The sequence below is a fragment of the Xenopus laevis genome, chromosome 5S (genome assembly GCF_017654675.1).
Source record: "Xenopus laevis strain J_2021 chromosome 5S, Xenopus_laevis_v10.1, whole genome shotgun sequence".
Taxonomy (NCBI): Eukaryota; Metazoa; Chordata; class Amphibia; order Anura; family Pipidae; genus Xenopus; species Xenopus laevis.
The window spans coordinates 12271265-12293783 of record NC_054380.1 but is presented as its reverse complement, the minus strand read 5'-3'; the positions used below and the strand labels follow the sequence as shown (position 1 = coordinate 12293783).

The following is a 22519-nucleotide window of genomic DNA, read 5'->3' as shown; positions in this document are numbered from 1 at the left end:
TGCTCTGCAAGGTTACAAATTTACTGATATTGCTATTTTTTTATTACTCATATTTCTGTTTAGGTCCTCTCAAATTAGAGCATGTCCGCTAAGGTAATTTGGGCTCTAGGAACCAGACTGCTGAAACTGCAAACTGGAGAACTGCTGAATAAATAGCTAAAAAATACAAAAAAACCCCACAAATAATCATAAATCAAAACCAATTGCTAAACCTGCTGCATTACGCAGTTGCTGGGCTGGGGGCAAAAGGTGCATAAAAGAAATATGAGCTTTCCTTTTGGGTAATTAACTGATGATCAAAGTGTGGCTGGAAATGGCTGCATAGTATAAGAAGAGCAGTGGCACTATAACTATGACTTTAAACTCTCAGGTATAGTAGGGAATGGCAGTTGTGCTAACTTTTTAATACCTAATTACACAAACAGTAAATGGGAAACGCAAAATAGAAGCAGACATCCCCCATTGCCTGCAGTGTAGTGAGTGCTTACCATATTTTCTTCCTTGTACTTAATAGCAGAAATGTGATGGCGCATGAAAACCACTGTGAGAATCAGATATACAACTGCAACCACTGTGTGCAGCCACAGGAGGCGATCACTGTAGGAAAAACATTTCTAAAACATCATTTCCCAAGCACCAAATAGATACAGAAGGAAAGAAAATAGATGCACTGCTTTACATAGAAATGTTATAGAGAAACAAACATATAATATGCTACTAGAGGGCAGCCATAGCGATAGTTTCTAACTACCATAACGGTTGATTCGGTCTGTAGAAGAATGTTTTTAGCCTAAATCTTATACAGGTATTAAACCCAATATGCTGGTTTAACTTCCAATAAGGATTATTACTTTCATGTTTCAATACATTTATTCAAAAATATAATATCTAGAACCCATTGGGTATTAATTTGGCTAGGTAAAACACTTACAGTAAATCCAGACAAGAATACAGGATGGACCCTGTTGTACAAATACCGAAGATGCTGCAAGAATGGCATATCTAAAGCGCGGCAGAGCTGTAACCAAAAGAATTTATATCTCTACTCACTGATGCTGAAGGTTTGCAATTGTGGTCCTCCCGAAGCTCATGGGGTCTTTGTCTAGAAATGCAAACAAAATATCAGCGCTTGTACCGCAAACAGTCTGAATGTACGTAGCTTTAAATATTTTATTTATAGTTAAAGGGGTTGTTCACCTTCAAACACTTTTTTTCCAGTTCAGTTGGTTTCAGAAGTAAAGACTTTTTCCAATTACTTTCTGTTTTCTACATCTGACTTTTTTTCTAATTAGGGATGCACCGAATCCAGGATTCGGTTTGTGATTCTGATTTTTTCCGCAGGATTCAGATTCGGCTGAATCATTCTGCCTGGCCGAACCAAATCCTAATTTGCATATGCAAATTAGGTGCGGGGAGGGAAATTGCGTGACCTTTTGTCACAAAACAAGGAAGTAAAAAATGGTTTCCCTCCCCACCCCTAAATTGCATATGCAAATTAGGATTTGGTTTGGTATTCGGCCGAATCTTTTGTAAAGGATTCGGGGGTTCAGCCAAATCCAAAATAAGAGGATTCGGCGCATCCCTATTTCTAATATTGAAGTGTTAAGCGTCATTTTTCATCTTCTAAAGCAGCTCTGGAATGGGGGGTCGCCGACTCTTAAACTGTTGTAAATGGATACATTTAATTGATAAATGTCTTATCTTTGTCCCTACTTAGCAGAATCCCTGAGTAATAGTGATGTGCGGGCCGACCCGATACCCGCGGGTCGGGCGGGTTCGGGTCGACGTCTCACTGCTCCTCGCGGGTGCCTGCATCCGACTTCCAGGTTCCAATTTTATAGTCTCTCGTCTGCCCTTTTTGTGACATCATCGGCAGGGCGGGTCAGCGCGGGTCTATAAAAGGACCCTGGAAGCGCGGGCTGCAACAGGGCGGGTTAGGTTCGGGTGCGGTGATGCTAATACTCCAGAGATGCTGCTAAGAAATGTATCAACTAAATGTTACAAACTTTTAACAGTTTAGAGTCTGCACCTGAATTACTGAGCTGCCAGACTCAACCACCAGAGACAGGGACATTCAACTTTAAACTTAGATTTTGGAAAAGAAAACGGCAAAAAAAATAAAAAATGGAAAGCAATTGTTCCCCAGAAATGAATTTTTTTAAATCAATCTAATAACAATTGAACTGAAAAAGGTGTTTGGAAGGTGAACATCTCCTTTCATTCCTTCATATCAGATAATATGCTTTAATTAACGTATGAAAGGCCAAGATTCTGTGTATAATATACTGTGGTGCTCAATCTGGAAACCCTGCTGCATAAACAATTTCCGACAATCCATATAATGTAGAAAAGATGGCACACTATAGCAATTGTGCTAAATTTTTTCCGTCATTTATTGAGATCTCCACACAACGTTTCGGAGGTACAACCTCCTCTCAAGTGCTCCCATACAGTCCGCAGGTATATAAAGATACAGAGGTGGATAACTCCTCCCCTCTAATTCAGTGACATCACAATGTGCATATACATACATAACGATATAAGCAGTGTTACATTGTATTATAACAATAGCTGTATAGTAACAAGAAGTGCTTAGTACTTGTGTCCAAATTGTCACAATTAAGATGAAATATGCTTCCACTATGAGAACTTTGTTTTAAAGGAACTCTCAAGACAATTTCATGTAAAATTGCAGAGTCCTCCTCTGAGCACTTAATTAGTAGTTATCAAATTATTAGCAGTTTTTACATCGCTAATCAAATGGGGCACTTGTAAGCAAACTTTAAACAATAACTAAATCTTTCAGTAAGGATTTGACGGCTCACTTTTTAAGCAAAAATACTAGGGATGCACCGAATCCACTATTTGGGATTCGGCCGAATCCCCGAATCCTTGGTCAAAGATTCTGCCGAATACCGAACCAAATCCTAATTAGCAGGAAAGGAAAAAGTGGAAAAAAAATCTTCATTTGTGACGAAAATTCACGTGATTTCCCTACCGGCCCCTAATTTATATATGCAAATTAGGATTCCGATTCGGTTCGGCTAGGCGCAAGGATTCAGCCGAATCCGAATCCTGCTGAAAAAGGCTGAATCCAGAACTGAATCCTGGATTCGGTGCATCCATAAAAAATACCTAAAATGTAAATCTTATTAAGGGGTTGTTCACCTTCAAACAACTAGTTGGTTTCAGATAGATCACTAGAAATAACAACTTTTTCCAATGACTTTCTATGTGTGACGGTTTTTCTAATATTGAAGTGTAAAGTGTCATTTCTCGCCTTCTGAAGCAGCTCTGGGAGGTGGGTCACCGACCCTGTAAACTGTTCTAAATGGATACATTTAGTTGATACGTTTCTTATCTTTTTCCTGCTGAGCAGAATCTCTGGGTTTCATTACAGGCAGCTGTTAGAATTGATACAATACTTGCTGATACTCCAGAGATGCTGCTGAGAAATGGATCAACTCAATGTTGTAAAATTGCAACAGTTCAGAATCTGCACCTGAATTACTGAGCTGTCAGACTCAAACACCAGAGACACGAACATTCAACTTTAAACTTAGATTTTGGAAAAAACGTAAAAAATAAATAATGGAAAGTAATTGAAAAAAAGTCTTTATTTCTGGGGAACAATCTAAAAACAACTGAATTGAAAAAAAAGTGCTTGGAAGGTGAACAACCCCTTTAAGTAAGTCACTGTTTTTGTTTCAGATGTATTTCATTTCAACCAGAAGGAAATTCAGCCCTTACCAAGTAAATTTCCAGTCAAGTTCACCGGGAGGATGATGCCCACGGAGAGGATGCTGGCGATAATAAGCAGGCAGATTATGTGGCGCTGGAAAGAGAGGTAGTGAGTGGCATCTTCTCCACATCTGTGATAGATATCTTCATCGCTGATAATTAAAAAGACAAGAGTAAAGCACATACAATATTCTGGTGAGGTGCAATCAGATATACACTGTAAGCAGCAGTCCTGCCCTACTTTATGGCAGCTGAGATTCTAGCTATCTGTATAACAGAGCATTCTGTCCCAGTGGCTGCACAGATCCTATTTGATCCCCATTGTAAGCAGCAGTCCTGTCCTGCTTTATGGCTGAGATTCTAGCTATCTGTATAACAGAGCATTCTGTCCCAGTGGCTGCACAGATCCTATCTGATCCCCATTGTAAGCAGCAGTCCTGCCCTGCTTTATGGCAGCTGAGATTCTAGCTATCTGTATAACAGAACATTCTGTCCCAGTGGCTGCACAGATCCTATCTGGTCCCCATTGTAAGCAGCAGTCCTGCCCTGCTTTATGGCAGAGATTCTAGCCATATTTAGAACAGAGTATTCTGTCACAGTGAGACAGAACCTGTCTGAAGCGATCTTTATTCTATGATATCACCCCCTCCCCTAAAATCCAGTATTTGCTTTAGTACTGGACAATTCACCTTTAAAACTATTAGTATGTTATAGAATGGCCAATTCATAGTGACTTTTCAATATCGTTTCTGAATTATTTGCCTTTGTCTTCTGCTCCTTTCCAGGTCTCAAATGGGGGTCACTGACCCCAGAATAAAAAAAAAAAATACATTTTGTGAGGCTACAATCTTATTGCTACTTTTTAATACTTAACGTCATTAACGTTAATGGAGACATTTTCTATAACTAATACATCTCGAATCTTGTAAGATAAAGAATAATGTAAGAATAATCAATAATATATGGTAAAAGTTTAACTCTGGACTAAAAATTATCAATGATTAAAAGAGTGGCCCCTTTGCTGGAGCTCCCTATAGATCTGCTAAACCCTCTATTGCGGCCATTATTTGTACTAATCTGTACTAATAAAATTTGTGTCAGGAGCGCGAATATAATTTACAGAAATAGTGTTTACCAGTGTTTAACGTTGCCTAGCCCCCTGGCATCTTATGTGCCATGGAGTTCTTTCTGTATATGTCTGCGATATAAACTATAAATATAAAGAAATGTATTTGTTTTCTTAAAATGCTGCAAAAGCTTGGGGTTGGGTTACTTTAAACACACCCGGTTATAGACTTACTTCATTTGGAAAGTAGACATCATCCAGTAGCAAAAACCCTGGAAGGAAAAATGTGCAAGAACATAATGTGAAATCATCCCTTTTTTTTTTGCAGCTATGATTTCACTTTAATTGGCAATGCTTGGGGGTCACAGATTTTAACTGGCAATTGTTTGGGGATCACAGACTGTACAAGGGTCAGTTGCACATACTAACTGAAGCATGTAGCCAGCACATACAGTTGTGTTCACAATAATAGCAGTCAACATCACTAACCTGACCAATCACTGTTTTTAGTAGAAATTATATTTCTACATGGAAAATAATTTACAAGTAGGTGTAGTTAAGTAATAGAAACCCAACACACCCAACATTCATGACATGCTGCTGAGTGTGTGTCATTAAATCATTAATTGAGGCTTGTTCCAAATAATAGCAGTATTCAAAATAATAAAAGCTTGTTCCGAATAATAGCAGTGTGGAGTTCAATTAATGAACTCATTCATTCTCTGATAAAACAGGTGTCAATGCCGGCCCTTATTCAAGGAAGGAAGAAGCAAATGTTGTGCTGCTGGTTATAGTGTATTTCTCTCTGATAATCTGAGCAAAACAGCTTGTTCAAGACATTGTACAGAAGAACAGCGTACTTTGATTAAAAACCTGAAAGACGTGGAAGAAGACAGAAAGAAGGGGTAAAGTTACCTGTGATACTGTTACAATTAAAAGGTGCCTATGTGAAGCCAAGCTATCAGCAAAGTCCAATTTGTTGAAAAAAAAAAATTAAAAGATGTGCTGAAGAGCTTACAATTTGCCAAAGAACACATTGACTGGCCTATAGACAAATGGTGCAACATTTTATGGACTGATGAAAGCAAGATTGTTCTTTTTGGGACTAGGGGCCACAGACAGTTTGTCAGACGACCCCCAAACACTGAATTCAAGTCACAGTACAGAGTGAAGCCGGTGGCACAAGTATAATGATATGGGGATGTTTCTCATACTATGGAGTTGGGCTTATTTATCACATACCAGGGATCATGGATCAGTTTTAATACATCAAAATACTTGAAGAGGTCATGTTGCCTTATGCCGAAGAGGAAATGCCCTTGAAATGGGGGGTTTCAACAAGACAAAACCCCCAAACACACCAGTAACTGAGCAACATCTTGGTTCTAGACCAACAAAATGATGTTATGGAGTGGCCCAATCCCCGGACCTTAATTCAAATTCTGTTTGTGAGGCAAAAGCAAGACATGCAGAAGAATTGTGGAATGTAAGAGGTTGTTGGAAGTTGGTGGACTCCATGTAACACAGATGTGCAGCAGTTCTCAGAAACACTGATTATACAACTAAATATTAGTTCAGTGATTCAAAGGAAAGCAAAATCTTGAAACATTTTTCAGTTTTTACAGTGAATATTTGAGTTTGTAAAGAAGAATGCAGACCCTGCTATTTATTGGAATAGCCTTATATTCAGCCTAATAGAAATAACACAAAGGATAGGACTTCAAATGACTCATAATATTCACCTCTACAAGTAAATAAATACCTGCACATTTGTTTCTATCAATCTGTTTTGTTCTAACTGGTTCCGCTCTATACTTACATTGTCCCTTTCAAGTTCTTCGCTGCTGGAGGATGAGGAGAGTCTCCGGTACCGGGAGTGCGGAGAGCTGAAAAGGGTTATACACAGCCTCTTAATATACAGAAACCTACCCAGACAGCAAAGGAGAAATCAATCCACAAAACCTGTACATATTACTACAGAACAATTACTACCCCTCCAGGATGAGGTGCGGCTATCAAAGGGTTATATATAGATGGACAGGGCAGCAAACTATATCCACACATAGTAAATCATCAACCCATTTAATCTCCATGAGTTTTACTTCCAGTGCCTGGCATTCAGCATACCATCAGTTTATAGGGTGACATTTATACAAGTTTATCAGATATTATTTAACAATGTACCTTAGCAGAACAATTATTAAAAAAGGTAACAACCTTGTGTCAAGGGTTTAGCAAGACAGCTCAAAAAGATTAGGCTGGGAAAAGGTATAATTACAGTTATGGAATACATTATATGGAAAACCATCACCGAAAAAGCTCAGAATTAAAGAAAGGTCATCTCCCATAGACTGTTTGGGGTATATTTATAAAAAAGTGAATTTAGAGATCACCACAGTCCTCTAGAGTGAAATTCCGCCAATCTCCATTCATTTCTATGGGATTTGGAAAGGTGTATTTATCAAAGGATGAATTTTCCCCAATTGATAAATACTCTAAAAATCAAATAGAAATGATTGGAGATTGGCAGAATTTCACTCTAGAGGCCTGTGGCGACCTCTAACTTCACTCTTTGATAAATATACCCCTTTTATTCTCCCATAGACATTTTATTTCATATATATATTTCCTTTTGCTCTGTAATATTGAAACAGTACCTTGCACTTGTACCTAAATTACAAAAATGTCATCTTTATTGGATGCAAAACAATTTAATTGGGTTTCATTTTACTTCGGGTATGAAGATGCAAATTACAGAATTTCCTTATCTGGAAAACCCCAGGTCCGGAGCATTCTAGATAACAGGCCTAAACCTGTACATTAATTTGTTAGACTTGTGTACTGAAATACCTGTCAGCATCATACACCAGGGCAACCCTGCCATAATCCCAGAAATACTTCCGTATGCTGGCAAATGCCAACAGCAGAAACTAGATAGAGAAAGGAAATAAAAAAAGGCGTCAGCACATCATTTCTACATTCCTCCTGCCAAATAACATGATTTTCCTACCTACAAAGAAATTGGGTTGGCTATTTTTTAGCAATTAGTAGATAGTAAGTTAGGAGCTCAATCAACAGAAGTAATAGTTGTTCCTACCACAAAACAAGCAACATCCAGCACCAACACTGTAGGGATCCCTCCAAACGTCACTCCCTGCAGCACTGTGCTCCCTATAGGCCCGCTGAAACAGGTTGACTGGCTGTCATTTGACTGGTTAAAAAGGGGACCACTGATCCAGTAGGAGAAGGATGAGGAGTTTGACGCAAGTTTGAAAGAAAGGGACTCCATTCTGGGTTAGGAGACTGGAGATACCTGGAGTGAGAGGAATGAACCATCATTACATAAACATAGTAAGTAAGGATGAAAAAAGACACACGTCTATCAAGTTCAACCATTTAGTTTTTTTTTTTTTTTTGTTTTTTTTTAACCTGCTTACTGCTAGTTGATCCAGAGGAAGGCAAAAAAAAACCATCTGAAGCCTCTCCAATTTTCCTCAGAGGGTGAAAAAATTCCTTCCTGACTCCAAAATGGCAATGGGACCAGTCCCTGGATCAACTTGTACTCTGAGCTAATTCCATAACCCTGTATTCCCTCACTTGCTAAACACCATCCAACCCCTTCTTAAAGCTATCTAATGTATCAGCCTGTACCACTGATTCAGGGAGAGAATTTCACATCTTCACAGCTCTCACTGTAAAAAAACCCTTCCCAATATTTAGGCGGAATTTCTTTTCTTCTAATCGGAATGGGTGACCTTGTGTCAGCTGAAAAGACCTACTGGTAAATAAAGCATTAGAGAGATTATTATACGATCCCCTTATATATTTATACATAGTTATCATATCTCCCCTTAAGCGCCTCTTCTCCAGCGTGAACATCCCCAATTTGGCCAGTCTTTCCTCATAGCTAAGATTTCCCATACCTTTTACCATTTTAGTTGCCCTTCTCTGTACCCTCTCTAATACAATAATGTCCTGTTTGAGAGATGGAGACCAAAACTGTACGGCATATTCTAGATGGGGCCTTACCAGTGCTCTATACAGTGGAAGAATGACCCCCTCCTCCCGTGAATCTCTGCCCCTTTTAATACAACTCAAGACCTTATTTGCCCTTGATGCTGCTGACTGGCATTGCTTGCTACAGCCAAGTTTATCATCATCTACAAGGACTCCAAGGTCGTTTTCCATTATGGATTTGCCTAGTGCAGTCCCATTAAAGGAGAAGGAAAGGTTAAAACTAAGTAAGCCTTAGCAGAAAGGTCCATCTAAATATACCAGTAAACCCCCAAAGTAGTGCTGCTCTGAGTCCCCTGTCAAAAGAAACACTGCATTTATTTCCTTCTATTGTGTACTCATGGGCTTCTGTATCAGACTTCCTGCCTTCAGCTTAAAGTTCATTGCCCTGGGCAAGAGCATGCTCAGTTTGCTCCTCTTCCTCCCCCTCCCCTCCCTTCTCTGCTGTAATCTGAGCCCAGAGCAGAGAGTGACTTATGCAGGAAGTGATGTCACACCATGTTAATACTGCAGCTCCTATCCTAAACAAACAGAGAGTTTCTAGAGCTTTTTACTCGGGTATGGTAAAACATTCTACAGAATAAATATAGCATTCTAGCTTGCACTATTGCAGCTAATCTATTGGCAATAAAATGCCTCCGTAACTTTCCTTCTCCTTTAAGGTTATAAGTGGATATTTTTACATCCCAGGTGCATGACTTTACATTTATCAACATTGAATCTCATTTGCCACTTAGCTGCCCAGATTGCCAGTTCGTGTTGCAAGGATGCCGCATCCTGGATGGAATTAATTGGGCTGAATAGTTTTGTGTCATCTGCAAACACTGATACATTACTTACAATACCCTCCCCCAAGTCATTAATGAACAAGTTAAATAAAAGTGGACCCAATACCGAGCCCTGGGGGACCCCACTAAGAACCTTACTCCAAGTAGAGAATGTACCATTAACAACCACCCTCTGTACCTGATCCTGTAGCCAGTTTAATATCCATGTGCAAACGACTTCATTAAGCCCAACAGACCTTAGTTTAGAAAGCAGTCGTTTGTGGGGCACGGTATCAAACGCTTTGGCAAAATCCAAATAGATCACATCTACTGCCCCCCCCCAATGTCCAGCATCTTACTTACCTCTTCATAAAAAGCAATCAAATTTGTCTGACATGACCTATCCTTCATAAAGCCATGCTGATTGCTGCTCATTATGCCATTCACTAGGACAAGATTTTGAATGTGATCCCTTAACAAGCCTTCAAATAATTTGCCCACCACAGATGTCAAACTTAATGGCCTATAATTGCCAGGCTGAGATCGTAATCCCTTTTTAAATATTGGAGTATTGCCTTCCGGATTGCTGATTTACAACATTTATTACAGTGTTTATATTCATTAAATGCGGCTTCTGTCCCAACAGATTTGTAGTTTTTAAATGCCTTTCTCTTCTTTACTTCTGTATTAAGCCACATAGGATGATTCTTAGAGCTTCTACATTTACTCCTTAAGGGAATATATTGAGAACAGTAATTATTTAATATCATTTTAAATGACAACCATTTCTGTTCTGTGTTTTTAGAAACTGAAAGATGAGGAGTTTTCGGACAAAAATACGATAGAGTAGATAATTCGTAGATAATGAATAACCCCAAACTTTCAATTATAGCCTTAGGATAACTAACCCTGACTGTAATGACATACTGTTTTTACCATATAATGGATAGAGCATGCTTGTGTAATGTGATAAGATCTAATGTATCATATGTGCTTATACTGTTGGGGATAGCACCCCTCCCTTGCTATACACTGTAGCACCAAATAGTGAACACGGCACAATTTAATTTTACGTACAGCAAGACCATAGCAGCTTCACAAACCCTTTAGGATCCAATAGGTTAAAAAAAAAAAAAACTAGATTCCATGTCGTGCAAAATAGAATGTACCTTATATTAACAGAATTGTTCAGTATAAAAATAAAAACTGGTTAAATAGACTGTGCAAAATAAAAAATGTTTCTAATATAGTTAGTTAGTTAAAAATCTAAGTCATAAAGGCCAGAAAACTACTTCCTGCTTTTCAGCTCTCTTGGTTTCCACTGATTGGCTACCAGGCAGTAACCAATCAGTGACTTGAGGGGAGGCCACATGGGTCATAACTGTTGCTTTTGAGCTGAATGCTGAGATCAATTGCCAACTCACTGAACAGTTATGTCCCATGTGGCCCCCCTTATAGTCGCTGACTAACTCAGAGTTAGAGAGCTGAAAAGCAGAAAGTAGAGTACACATCCAGTCATTCCAGCCTTCATACATTACATTTTTTATCTAACTAACTATATTAGAAAATTGTTTTTATTTTGCACAGCCTATTATCTGCCTTCTTCTGACTCTTTCCAGATTTTGAAAGAGGTGCTGAATAAAATGCTAAGTAAATGAAAATGACAACAAATTGCACACAGTATCAGAATATATTTTAATATAACTCTCTAGATCATATTAAATGTTAACTCAAAGTTGAGCAACCCCTTTAAGGTAAAAACTGAGATTAAGTGGCATAACTGTAGGGCAGTGATCCACAACCAGAACATGTTGTTCTCCGACTCCTTGGCTATTGCTTCAAGTGGCCTCAAAGCAGGTGCTTATTTTTTCATTCCTGTCTTGGAGGCAAGTTTTAGCTTCATTAAAACAATGTTTAGTGCCAAACAGATCCTCTTGTAGCCTGCAAGTCCACATAGCAGCTAGTAATAGCAAATCACAGTCCAAATTTGGCACCCACAGGAACCTTTTGCATGCTTGTGTTGCTCTCCAACTTTACAGATGACTCACAGGTAAAAAAAGGTTGGGGATACCTGCTGTAGGGAGAGCAGACACTTTGGCTGCCCTATAAGAACCTCTAACTTAAAGGGATGCTGTCATGGGAAAACATGTTTTTTTTCAAAATGCATCAGTTACTAGTGCTGCTCCAGCAGAATTCTGCACTGAAATCCAGTTCTCAAAAGAGCAAAGAGATTGTTTTTATATTTAATTTTGAAATCTGGCATGGGGCTAGACATATTGTCAGTTTTCCAGCTGCCCCATTCATGTGACTTGTGCTCTGATAAACTACAGAGAGAAAGAGCTCTCACTTTTACTGTTAGGAAGTGGTTTTGATAGAGATGTACTGAATTTTACCCCAAACAACCATCAGAACAGACACACCCCTTATAGCTGCTTTGGGTCCCCCTAGGGGGACTAGCAATGACAATTTTAAGAAATCCCTGGTGTTGATTAAAAGAGAAATCAACCTGTGGGGGAAAAAAACCCAACCCCCCCACCCCAGGTAGAGCTCACTCAAATAACTGATTCCAGAATAAACAAAAACTAACAAATAACTGCATTTTGCACAAATTCTGCATGTAGAGAGACAGGATTTCAGGTGAGAAAACATGTGAAACACTGAACATCCCCCAAATCCAAGGTGAGCTTTTACGTGTATCTAGGAGAGCAAATAGGTATCATCCCAAAATCTCAGCCTTACAGGCCATTAAGCTAACTTCCATCAGCCACTTGTCATAATCCTTGAGGAACAAGCCCCACAGTTGGGAAACCACTGCCCTAGTCATTAGAATAGAAAATTCATGGGGGAGGAACCCAAAATTAAGCGATGCATAGGGGCTGCACTGGCTGTTGGCCATGAAAAGCCTTATTGTATAATACTAAGGGTGGGTATAGATACAGTATGAAACAATGGCCAATAATGGCTTGGACCCTTACATTCAGCTGTCTTCTGAGTCACAGCATCAGGCAGGCGAGCCTGTGATAGATGGAGAAATCAGCTCAGCAAGGTCCATTATTGAATTAGAGAGGGTGTAGAGAAGGGCAAAGCAGGTATGGGAAATCTTAGCTATATGGAAAGACTGGCCAAATTGGGGTTCACGCTGGAGAAGAGATCATATAAAAAGCTCTCGAAAGTTTTATTTACCAGTAGGTCTTTCCAGCTGACGCGAGATCAACCATTCTGATTAGAAGAAAAGAGGTTCCGCCTAAATATTTGGAAGGGGTTTGTTACAGTGAGAGCTGTGAAGATGTGGAATTCTCTCCCTGAATCAGTGGTTCAGGCTGATACATTAGATAGCTTTAAGAAGGGGTTGGATGGTGTTTAGCAAGTGAGGGATTATGGAAGATAGCTCATAGTACAAGTTGATCCAGGGACTAGTCCGATTGTCATATTGGAGTCAGGAAGCAATTCACCCCCCCCCTCTGATCAAATTGGAGAGGCTTCGGATAGGGCATTCCTCTGGATCAACTGGCAGTTAGGCAGGTTATATATAGACTTAAAAGGTTGAACTTGATAGACGTGTCTTTTTTCAACCTAACTTACTATGTCCAACCACAGACAGGTCTGCAGCTACTAAACTGGCCATATCACCCATTTATTTGCTGTTTAACAGCAAATCTGCTAATAACCTGTAATTCCTGACACCAAGAAGACTGTGTCCTTTTTTTTGTATTCCATGTCCTCGACCTGGAACAACTTGCCCAAAAAGTCAGATTTTTCACAGCCAATGTCATTCATGAATCTCATTCCCGAGCCACCGTGCAACACACTGATCATAGAGTTTTCTGAATATAGGATGTGTTTGGTGAGTGATTAATTTAGGTCTAATAGACTGAGTCCCCCTTGCAAGTAGGATGCACCGAATCCACTATTTTGGATTCGGACGAACCCCCAAATCCTTTGCAAAAGATTCGGCCGAATACCAATCCGAATCCTAATTTGCATATGCAAATTAGGGGTGGGAAATCCTGCTGAAAAAGGCCGAATACCGAACCGAATCCTGGATTCGGTGCATCCCTACTTGCAAATGATAATGTCTGCTATAATCAGATAATCTTTCTCCAACTCGGAAACGTCACATTAGATTCTTGTGAACTGTGATCAAACTGGTCAGTCCAGTTTCCCCTCAATCAAAAAAACTAGTCTGATGCACTGAAGATCCATTTCAGGGTGTCGGCTGATAGCGACAGCAGAGTTAAGACAGCATAGTAACAAGTATAGCTTTGAAATATATCAAGGGAACCAACGGTATTCAGGAGAATAAGAATACATTTAGGAGACAGGGTGTGAAGTTTATATAGGAAAATTAGTACATAAGGGTGATATGGAACAGCTTTCCTGCTGATGTGGTTTAATTCAGTAAATGTACTCCAGCATGCGCAGCTGTCATAGCAAGTTTAAAGGAACAGTAACAGAGAAAAATGAAAGTGTTCTAAAGTAAATAAAATGTACTGTTCTGCTGCACTGGAAAAGTTGTGTTCTTGATTCAGAAACTCTACTATAGCTTATATAAACAAGACAGCCATTCAAAGTTGAAAAAAGGAAAAAATGCACAGGATACACAGTAGATCACAGATAAACGCTGTAGTATACAAAGGGATTCTTCAGAGCTTATCTGTTATCTGCTGTGTATCCTGTGCTTGAATGGCTGCCCCCATGGCTACACAGCAGCTTGTTTATATAAACTATAGTAGTACTTATCTGTTATCTACTGTGTAACCTGTGCTTGAATGGCTGCCCCCATGGCTACACAGCAGCTTGTTTATATAAACTATAGTAGTACTTATCTGTTATCTACTGTGTATCCTGTGCTTGAATGGCTGCCCCCATGGCTACACAGCAGCTTGTTTATATAAACTATAGTAGTACTTATCTGTTATCTACTGTGTATCCTGTGCTTGAATGGCTGCCCCCATGGCTACACAGCAGCTTGTTTATATACCAGTGATCCCCCAACCAGTAGCTCGTGAGAAACAAATTGCTCTCCAACCCTTTGGATGTTGCTCTCAGTGTCCTCAAACCAGGTGCTTATTTTTGAATTCCAAGCAAGTTTTGGTTACATCAAAACTAAGTATTGTGCCAAGCAGAGCCTTTTGTAGCCAATCTCAGCCCTTATTTGGCACCCCACTGAACTTTTTCATGATTGTGCTGCTCGCCAACTCTTTTTACATTTGAATGTGGCTCACGGGTAAAAAAAGGTTGGGGACCCCTGATGTAAACTATAGTAGTACTTATCTGTTATCTACTGTGTATCCTGTGCTTGAATGGCTGCCCCCATGACTACACAGCAGCTTGTTTATATAAACTATAGTAGTACTTATCTGTTATCCACTGTGTATCCTGTGCTTGAATGGCTGCCCGCATGGCTACACAGCAGCTTGTTTATATAAACTATAGTAGTACTTATCTGTTTTTTTACTGTGTATCCTGTGCTTGAATGGCTGCCCCCTTGGCTACACAGCAGCTGGTTTATATAAACTATAGTAGTGTTTCTGAATAAAACAGACAAGTTGTACCAGTGCAGGGCAACACTGCATTAAATTTTCGTTACTTTAAAATACTTTCATTTTTTGTTGTTACTGTTCCTTTACACAGGGGGAAGGACGACCCTGCCCCAAGCAGCAATGTAAGTATCACTAAACTACAACCCCCAGCATTAAACCCCTTCAGCTGAAATAGACAGATGTAAGTCAGATAATAGAAGCCATTGTGAATCAAACATAACTGACCACGGCAACTTATAAATAAGGCTCAGTTAGTAGAAAAATTCCAGCTAGAGTGTTTGTAGTACTAACAAACCCTTATTTCCAGGTAGCACTTTCCCTTTCTTGCTTTTGTGATAAGGGCCACGTCACTGTTACAGATCCAGTGTTTGCTGATGACTGATGTTTAGCTGGCATTGTGCTTTGTATAAGATTGTTAAGTGATACTTGTAGCTTTCTTGTTCCCAGCTGGATCAGTTTTAGGTCTTGCAAAGTTACGTTTGTTAAGACCCAGGTGGAAATCCATAGTGCTGTTAAAGGGATTCTGTCATGTTCTTTATTATGTAGTTTTTATTTCTAAAATACATTGTTTACATTGCAAATAAGTCACTTTATAATATAAAATGTAATTCCTGAACCAACAAGTGTATTTTTTAGTTGTAATATTGGTGTGTAGGCGACATCGCAGGTCATTCTGCCTGGTCATGTGCTTTCAGAAAGAGCCAGCACTTTAGGATGGAACTGCTTTCTGGCAGGCTGTTGTTTCTCCTACTCAAAGTAACTGTTTGTGTCGCAGTGGGACCTGGATTTTTCCATTGAGTGCTGTTCTTATATCTACCAGGCAGCTGTTACCATGTGTTAAGGTGGCCACACAATGAGAGATCCGCTCGTTTTGGCGATGTCATCAAACTAGCGGATCTCTCCCCGATATGCCCACCTTGAGGTGGGCGATACAATAATCGGGTCATAAGGAAGGGTGGTCGGATCGCATCAACGAACAGATGTGGCCACGATCCGATGGGATTTTTAGTCCTGTCCAATCGACATCCGGCCGACTTTCGGCAGGTATCGATTGGGGAAGCCCATCGGAGGGCCCCAAACACAGGCCAATAAGCTGTCGAATCTGTCTGCAGCTTTTATCGGTGTGTGTGTGTGTATATATGTGTATATATATATATATATATATATATATATATATATATATATATATATAATTTTGGTGTGTAGGTGCATCTCAGGTCATTTTGCCTGGTCATGTGCTATAAGGAAGAGCCAGCACTTTAGGATGGAACTGCTTCTGGCAGGCTGTTGTTTCTCCTACTCAATGTAACTGAATGTGTCACAGTGGGACCTGGATTGTACTATTGAGTGCTGCGCTTATATCTACCAGGCAGCTGTTATCTTGTGTTAGGGAGCTGCTATCTGGTTACTGTCCCATTGTTCTGTTGTTAGGCTGCTGGGGGGAAAGGGAGGGGGAGTGATATCACTCCAACTTGCAGTACAGCAGTAAAGAGTGACTGAAGTTTATCAGAGCACAAGTCACATGACTGGGGGCAGCTGGGAAACCGGCAATATGTCTAGCCCCATGTCAGATTTTAAAATAAATAAATAAATCTGTTTGCTCTTTTGAGAAACGGATTTCAGTGCAGAATTCTACTGGAGCAGCCCTATTAACTGATGCCTTTGAAAAAAAATTTTTTCCCTTGACAGTATCCCTTCGACGTAGGGTTGCCACCTTTTCTAAAATTCTTTACCGGCTGGTGGGGGGCGGGCCGTGATGTCAAAAGACACTTTGAAGATGCAAAAGTTAAGTTCCAGGGGATTGGGGGCAGGCCAAGGAGTCTTTTTAAGCGGACTAGAAATTTACCGGCAGCTACATTGCCGGTAAATTTGTAATACCGTCCCCAGCCTTGGCACAACGATTCCTTATTCCACCATTGCACTCCCCCTCATCCTGTCCATCCTTATATTCCAATGCTGTGTATCTGGCCTGGACTGAGATTCAAACACTCCCAGCAGCCCACTAAATAGTGACTGTATATGGCTCCTTACAGCAGCCCCTCTGATATTTGCCAGAACCAAGAGGGTGGTTGTCTATAGGTCATCGTCAAAAGGAGCCCCTAAATATTTTTTTTATTTTGCTGGTGGGGGCCCAGCTGACTTAAATCTGCTACTCAAGCTGCAGCTTATGCACGCACTGAGTGACTCTCCAATGGGTTCAGATTAACTGGGCAACTACCTGGGGTAATGACGAACAAAAACAAAAGCTGTACCAAGTTTAACGATGGAGCACGTGCCACTGGTTACAAGTGAAAAGAAAAGCAAGTGAAAATATCTTTTCTCAAGAAAACACACATGCGAATTCTGAATACCATGTCTGAGTGAAGAATTCACATGAAAAGGTTTTACTTTAGTGACCGCTCTGTCTGGCTTGTTTTTCAATCATTTATGTCAACAGAAGGGAAGTGCAACCAACAACCTGACAGTCCTCCTGCTCTATCATCATTTAAGCTTTATACACCTCGTATCATCTGGTGAACATTCAGATTTGGGCTGCAGTCAAGCTCATATGTACCCCCCCCAACATCAATTTTGCCACGGTTACTATAGACACCATCTCTCCCTACTATACCTGCTATCCCACAGTCACACTCCCTTCCCCGAGACTATTATCCACTGTTACTATAGGCACCATCTCTCCCTACTATACCTGCTATCCCACAGTCACACTCCCTTCCCAGAGACTATTATCCCACTGTTACTATAGGTACATCTCTCCCTACTATACCTGCTATCCCACAGTCACACTCCCTTCCCAGAGACTATTATCCCCACTGTTACTATAGGCACCATCTCTCCCTACTATACCTGCTATCCCACAGTCACACTCCCTTCCCAGAGACTATTATCCCACTGTTACTATAGGCACCATCTCTCCCTACTATACCTGCTATCCCACAGTCACACTCCCTTCCCAGAGACTATTATCCCACTGTTACTATAGACACCATCTCTCCCTACTATACCTGCTATCCCACAGTCACACTCCCTTCCCAGAGACTATTATCCACTGTTACTATAGGCACCATCTCTCCCTACTATACCTGCTATCCCACAGTCACACTCCCTTCCCAGAGACTATTATCCACTGTTACTATAGGCACCATCTCTCCCTGCTATACCTGCTATCCCACAGTCACACTCCCTTCCCAGAGACTATTATCCACTGTTACTATAGGCACCATCTCTCCCTACTATAACCTGCTATCCCACAGTCACACTCCCTTCCCAGAGACTATTATCCACTGTTACTATAGACACCATCTCTCCCTACTATACCTGCTATCCCACAGTCACACTCCCTTCCCAGAGACTATTATCCCACTGTTACTATAGGCACCATCTCTCCCTACTATACCTGCTATCCCACAGTCACACTCCCTTCCCAGAGACTATTATCCACTGTTACTATAGACACCATCTCTCCCTACTATACCTGCTATCCCACAGTTATACTCCCTTCCCAGAGACTATTATCCCACTGTTACTATAGGCACCATCTCTCCCTACTATACCTGCTATCCCACAGTCACACTCCCTTCCCAGAGACTATTATCCACTGTTACTATAGACACCATCTCTCCCTACTATACCTGCTATCCCACAGTCACACTCTCTTCCCAGAGACTATTATCCCACTGTTACTATAGACACCATCTCTCCCTACTATACCTGCTATCCCACAGTCACACTCCCAGAGACTATTATCCACTGTTACTATAGGCACCATCTCTCCCTACTATACCTGCTATCCCACAGTCACACTCCTTCCCAGAGACTATTATCCACTGTTACTATAGGCACCATCTCTCCCTGCTATACCTGCTATCCCACAGTCACACTCCCTTCCCAGAGACTATTATCCACTGTTACTATAGGCACCATCTCTCCCTACTATACCTGCTATCCCACAGTCACACTCTCTTCCCAGAGACTATTATCCCACTGTTACTATAGACACCATCTCTCCCTAATATACCTGCTATCCCACAGTCACACTCCCTTCCCAGAGACTATTATCCCACTGTTACTATAGGCACCATCTCTCCCTACTATACCTGCTATCCCACAGTCACACTCCCTTCCCAGAGACTATTATCCACTGTTACTATAGACACCATCTCTCCCTACTATACCTGCTATCCCACAGTTATACTCCCTTCCCAGAGACTATTATCCCACTGTTACTATAGACACCATCTCTCCCTAATATACCTGCTATCCCACAGTCACACTCCCTTCCCAGAGACTATTATCCCACTGTTACTATAGGCACCATCTCTCCCTACTATACCTGCTATCCCACAGTCACACTCCCTTCCCAGAGACTATTATCCACTGTTACTATAGACACCATCTCTCCCTACTATACCTGCTATCCCACAGTCACACTCCCTTCCCAGAGACTATTATCCCACTGTTACTATAGGCACCATCTCTCCCTACTATACCTGCTATCCCACAGTCACACTCCCTTCCCAGAGACTATTATCCCACTGTTACTATAGACACCATCTCTCCCTACTATACCTGCTATCCCACAGTCACACTCCCTTCCCAGAGACTATTATCCACTGTTACTATAGGCACCATCTCTCCCTACTATACCTGCTATCCCACAGTCACACTCCCTTCCCAGAGACTATTATCCACTGTTACTATAGGCACCATCTCTCCCTGCTATACCTGCTATCCCACAGTCACACTCCCTTCCCAGAGACTATTATCCACTGTTACTATAGGCACCATCTCTCCCTACTATACCTGCTATCCCACAGTCACACTCCCTTCCCAGAGACTATTATCCACTGTTACTATAGACACCATCTCTCCCTACTATACCTGCTATCCCACAGTCACACTCCCTTCCCAGAGACTATTATCCCACTGTTACTATAGGCACCATCTCTCCCTACTATACCTGCTATCCCACAGTCACACTCCCTTCCCAGAGACTATTATCCACTGTTACTATAGACACCATCTCTCCCTACTATACCTGCTATCCCACAGTTATACTCCCTTCCCAGAGACTATTATCCCACTGTTACTATAGGCACCATCTCTCCCTACTATACCTGCTATCCCACAGTCACACTCCCTTCCCAGAGACTATTATCCACTGTTACTATAGACACCATCTCTCCCTACTATACCTGCTATCCCACAGTCACACTCTCTTCCCAGAGACTATTATCCCACTGTTACTATAGACACCATCTCTCCCTACTATACCTGCTATCCCACAGTCACACTCCCAGAGACTATTATCCACTGTTACTATAGGCACCATCTCTCCCTACTATACCTGCTATCCCACAGTCACACTCCCTTCCCAGAGACTATTATCCACTGTTACTATAGGCACCATCTCTCCCTGCTATACCTGCTATCCCACAGTCACACTCCCTTCCCAGAGACTATTATCCACTGTTACTATAGGCACCATCTCTCCCTACTATACCTGCTATCCCACAGTCACACTCCCTTCCAGAGACTATTATCCACTGTTACTATAGACACCATCTCTCCCTACTATACCTGCTATCCCACAGTCACACTCCCTTCCCAGAGACTATTATCCCACTGTTACTATAGGCACCATCTCTCCCTACTATACCTGCTATCCCACAGTCACACTCCCTTCCCAGAGACTATTATCCCACTGTTACTATAGACACCATCTCTCCCTACTATACCTGCTATCCCACAGTCACACTCCCTTCCCAGAGACTATTATCCACTGTTACTATAGGCACCATCTCTCCCTACTATACCTGCTATCCCACAGTCACACTCCCTTCCCAGAGACTATTATCCACTGTTACTATAGGCACCATCTCTCCCTGCTATACCTGCTATCCCACAGTCACACTCCCTTCCCAGAGACTATTATCCACTGTTACTATAGGCACCATCTCTCCCTACTATACCTGCTATCCCACAGTCACACTCCCTTCCCAGAGACTATTATCCACTGTTACTATAGACACCATCTCTCCCTACTATACCTGCTATCCCACAGTCACACTCCCTTCCCAGAGACTATTATCCCACTGTTACTATAGGCACCATCTCTCCCTACTATACCTGCTATCCCACAGTCACACTCCCTTCCCAGAGACTATTATCCACTGTTACTATAGACACCATCTCTCCCTACTATACCTGCTATCCCACAGTTATACTCCCTTCCCAGAGACTATTATCCCACTGTTACTATAGGCACCATCTCTCCCTACTATACCTGCTATCCCACAGTCACACTCCCTTCCCAGAGACTATTATCCACTGTTACTATAGACACCATCTCTCCCTACTATACCTGCTATCCCACAGTCACACTCTCTTCCCAGAGACTATTATCCCACTGTTACTATAGACACCATCTCTCCCTACTATACCTGCTATCCCACAGTCACACTCCCAGAGACTATTATCCACTGTTACTATAGGCACCATCTCTCCCTACTATACCTGCTATCCCACAGTCACACTCCCTTCCCAGAGACTATTATCCACTGTTACTATAGGCACCATCTCTCCCTGCTATACCTGCTATCCCACAGTCACACTCCCTTCCCAGAGACTATTATCCACTGTTACTATAGGCACCATCTCTCCCTACTATACCTGCTATCCCACAGTCACACTCTCTTCCCAGAGACTATTATCCCACTGTTACTATAGACACCATCTCTCCCTAATATACCTGCTATCCCACAGTCACACTCCCTTCCCAGAGACTATTATCCCACTGTTACTATAGGCACCATCTCTCCCTACTATACCTGCTATCCCACAGTCACACTCCCTTCCCAGAGACTATTATCCACTGTTACTATAGACACCATCTCTCCCTACTATACCTGCTATCCCACAGTTATACTCCCTTCCCAGAGACTATTATCCCACTGTTACTATAGACACCATCTCTCCCTAATATACCTGCTATCCCACAGTCACACTCCCTTCCCAGAGACTATTATCCCACTGTTACTATAGGCACCATCTCTCCCTACTATACCTGCTATCCACAGTCACACTCCCTTCCCAGAGACTATTATCCACTGTTACTATAGACACCATCTCTCCCTACTATACCTGCTATCCCACAGTTATACTCCCTTCCCAGAGACTATTATCCCCACTGTTACTATAGACACCATCTCTCCCTAATATACCTGCTATCCCACAGTCACACTCCCTTCCCAGAGACTATTATCCCACTGTTACTATAGGCACCATCTCTCCCTACTATACCTGCTATCCCACAGTCACACTCCCTTCCCAGAGACTATTATCCCACTGTTACTATAGGCAACATCTCTCCCTACTATATCCTGCTA

General features: G+C 41.4%; 1 protein-coding gene across 1 annotated transcript in view; it reads right to left on the bottom strand.

The window, feature by feature from the left end:
* tmem63a.S (transmembrane protein 63A S homeolog) overlaps nt 1–22519 on the bottom strand; it is a 35677-nt gene that overhangs the window by 11824 nt on the left and 1334 nt on the right. Inside the window, 7 exon segments of the mRNA NM_001095283.1 lie at nt 489–597; nt 1051–1102; nt 3751–3893; nt 5042–5079; nt 6627–6693; nt 7658–7737; nt 7905–8120. Of these exon segments, the coding sequence (NP_001088752.1) occupies nt 489–597; nt 1051–1102; nt 3751–3893; nt 5042–5079; nt 6627–6693; nt 7658–7737; nt 7905–8096 (681 nt within the window). The 5' untranslated portion in view covers nt 8097–8120.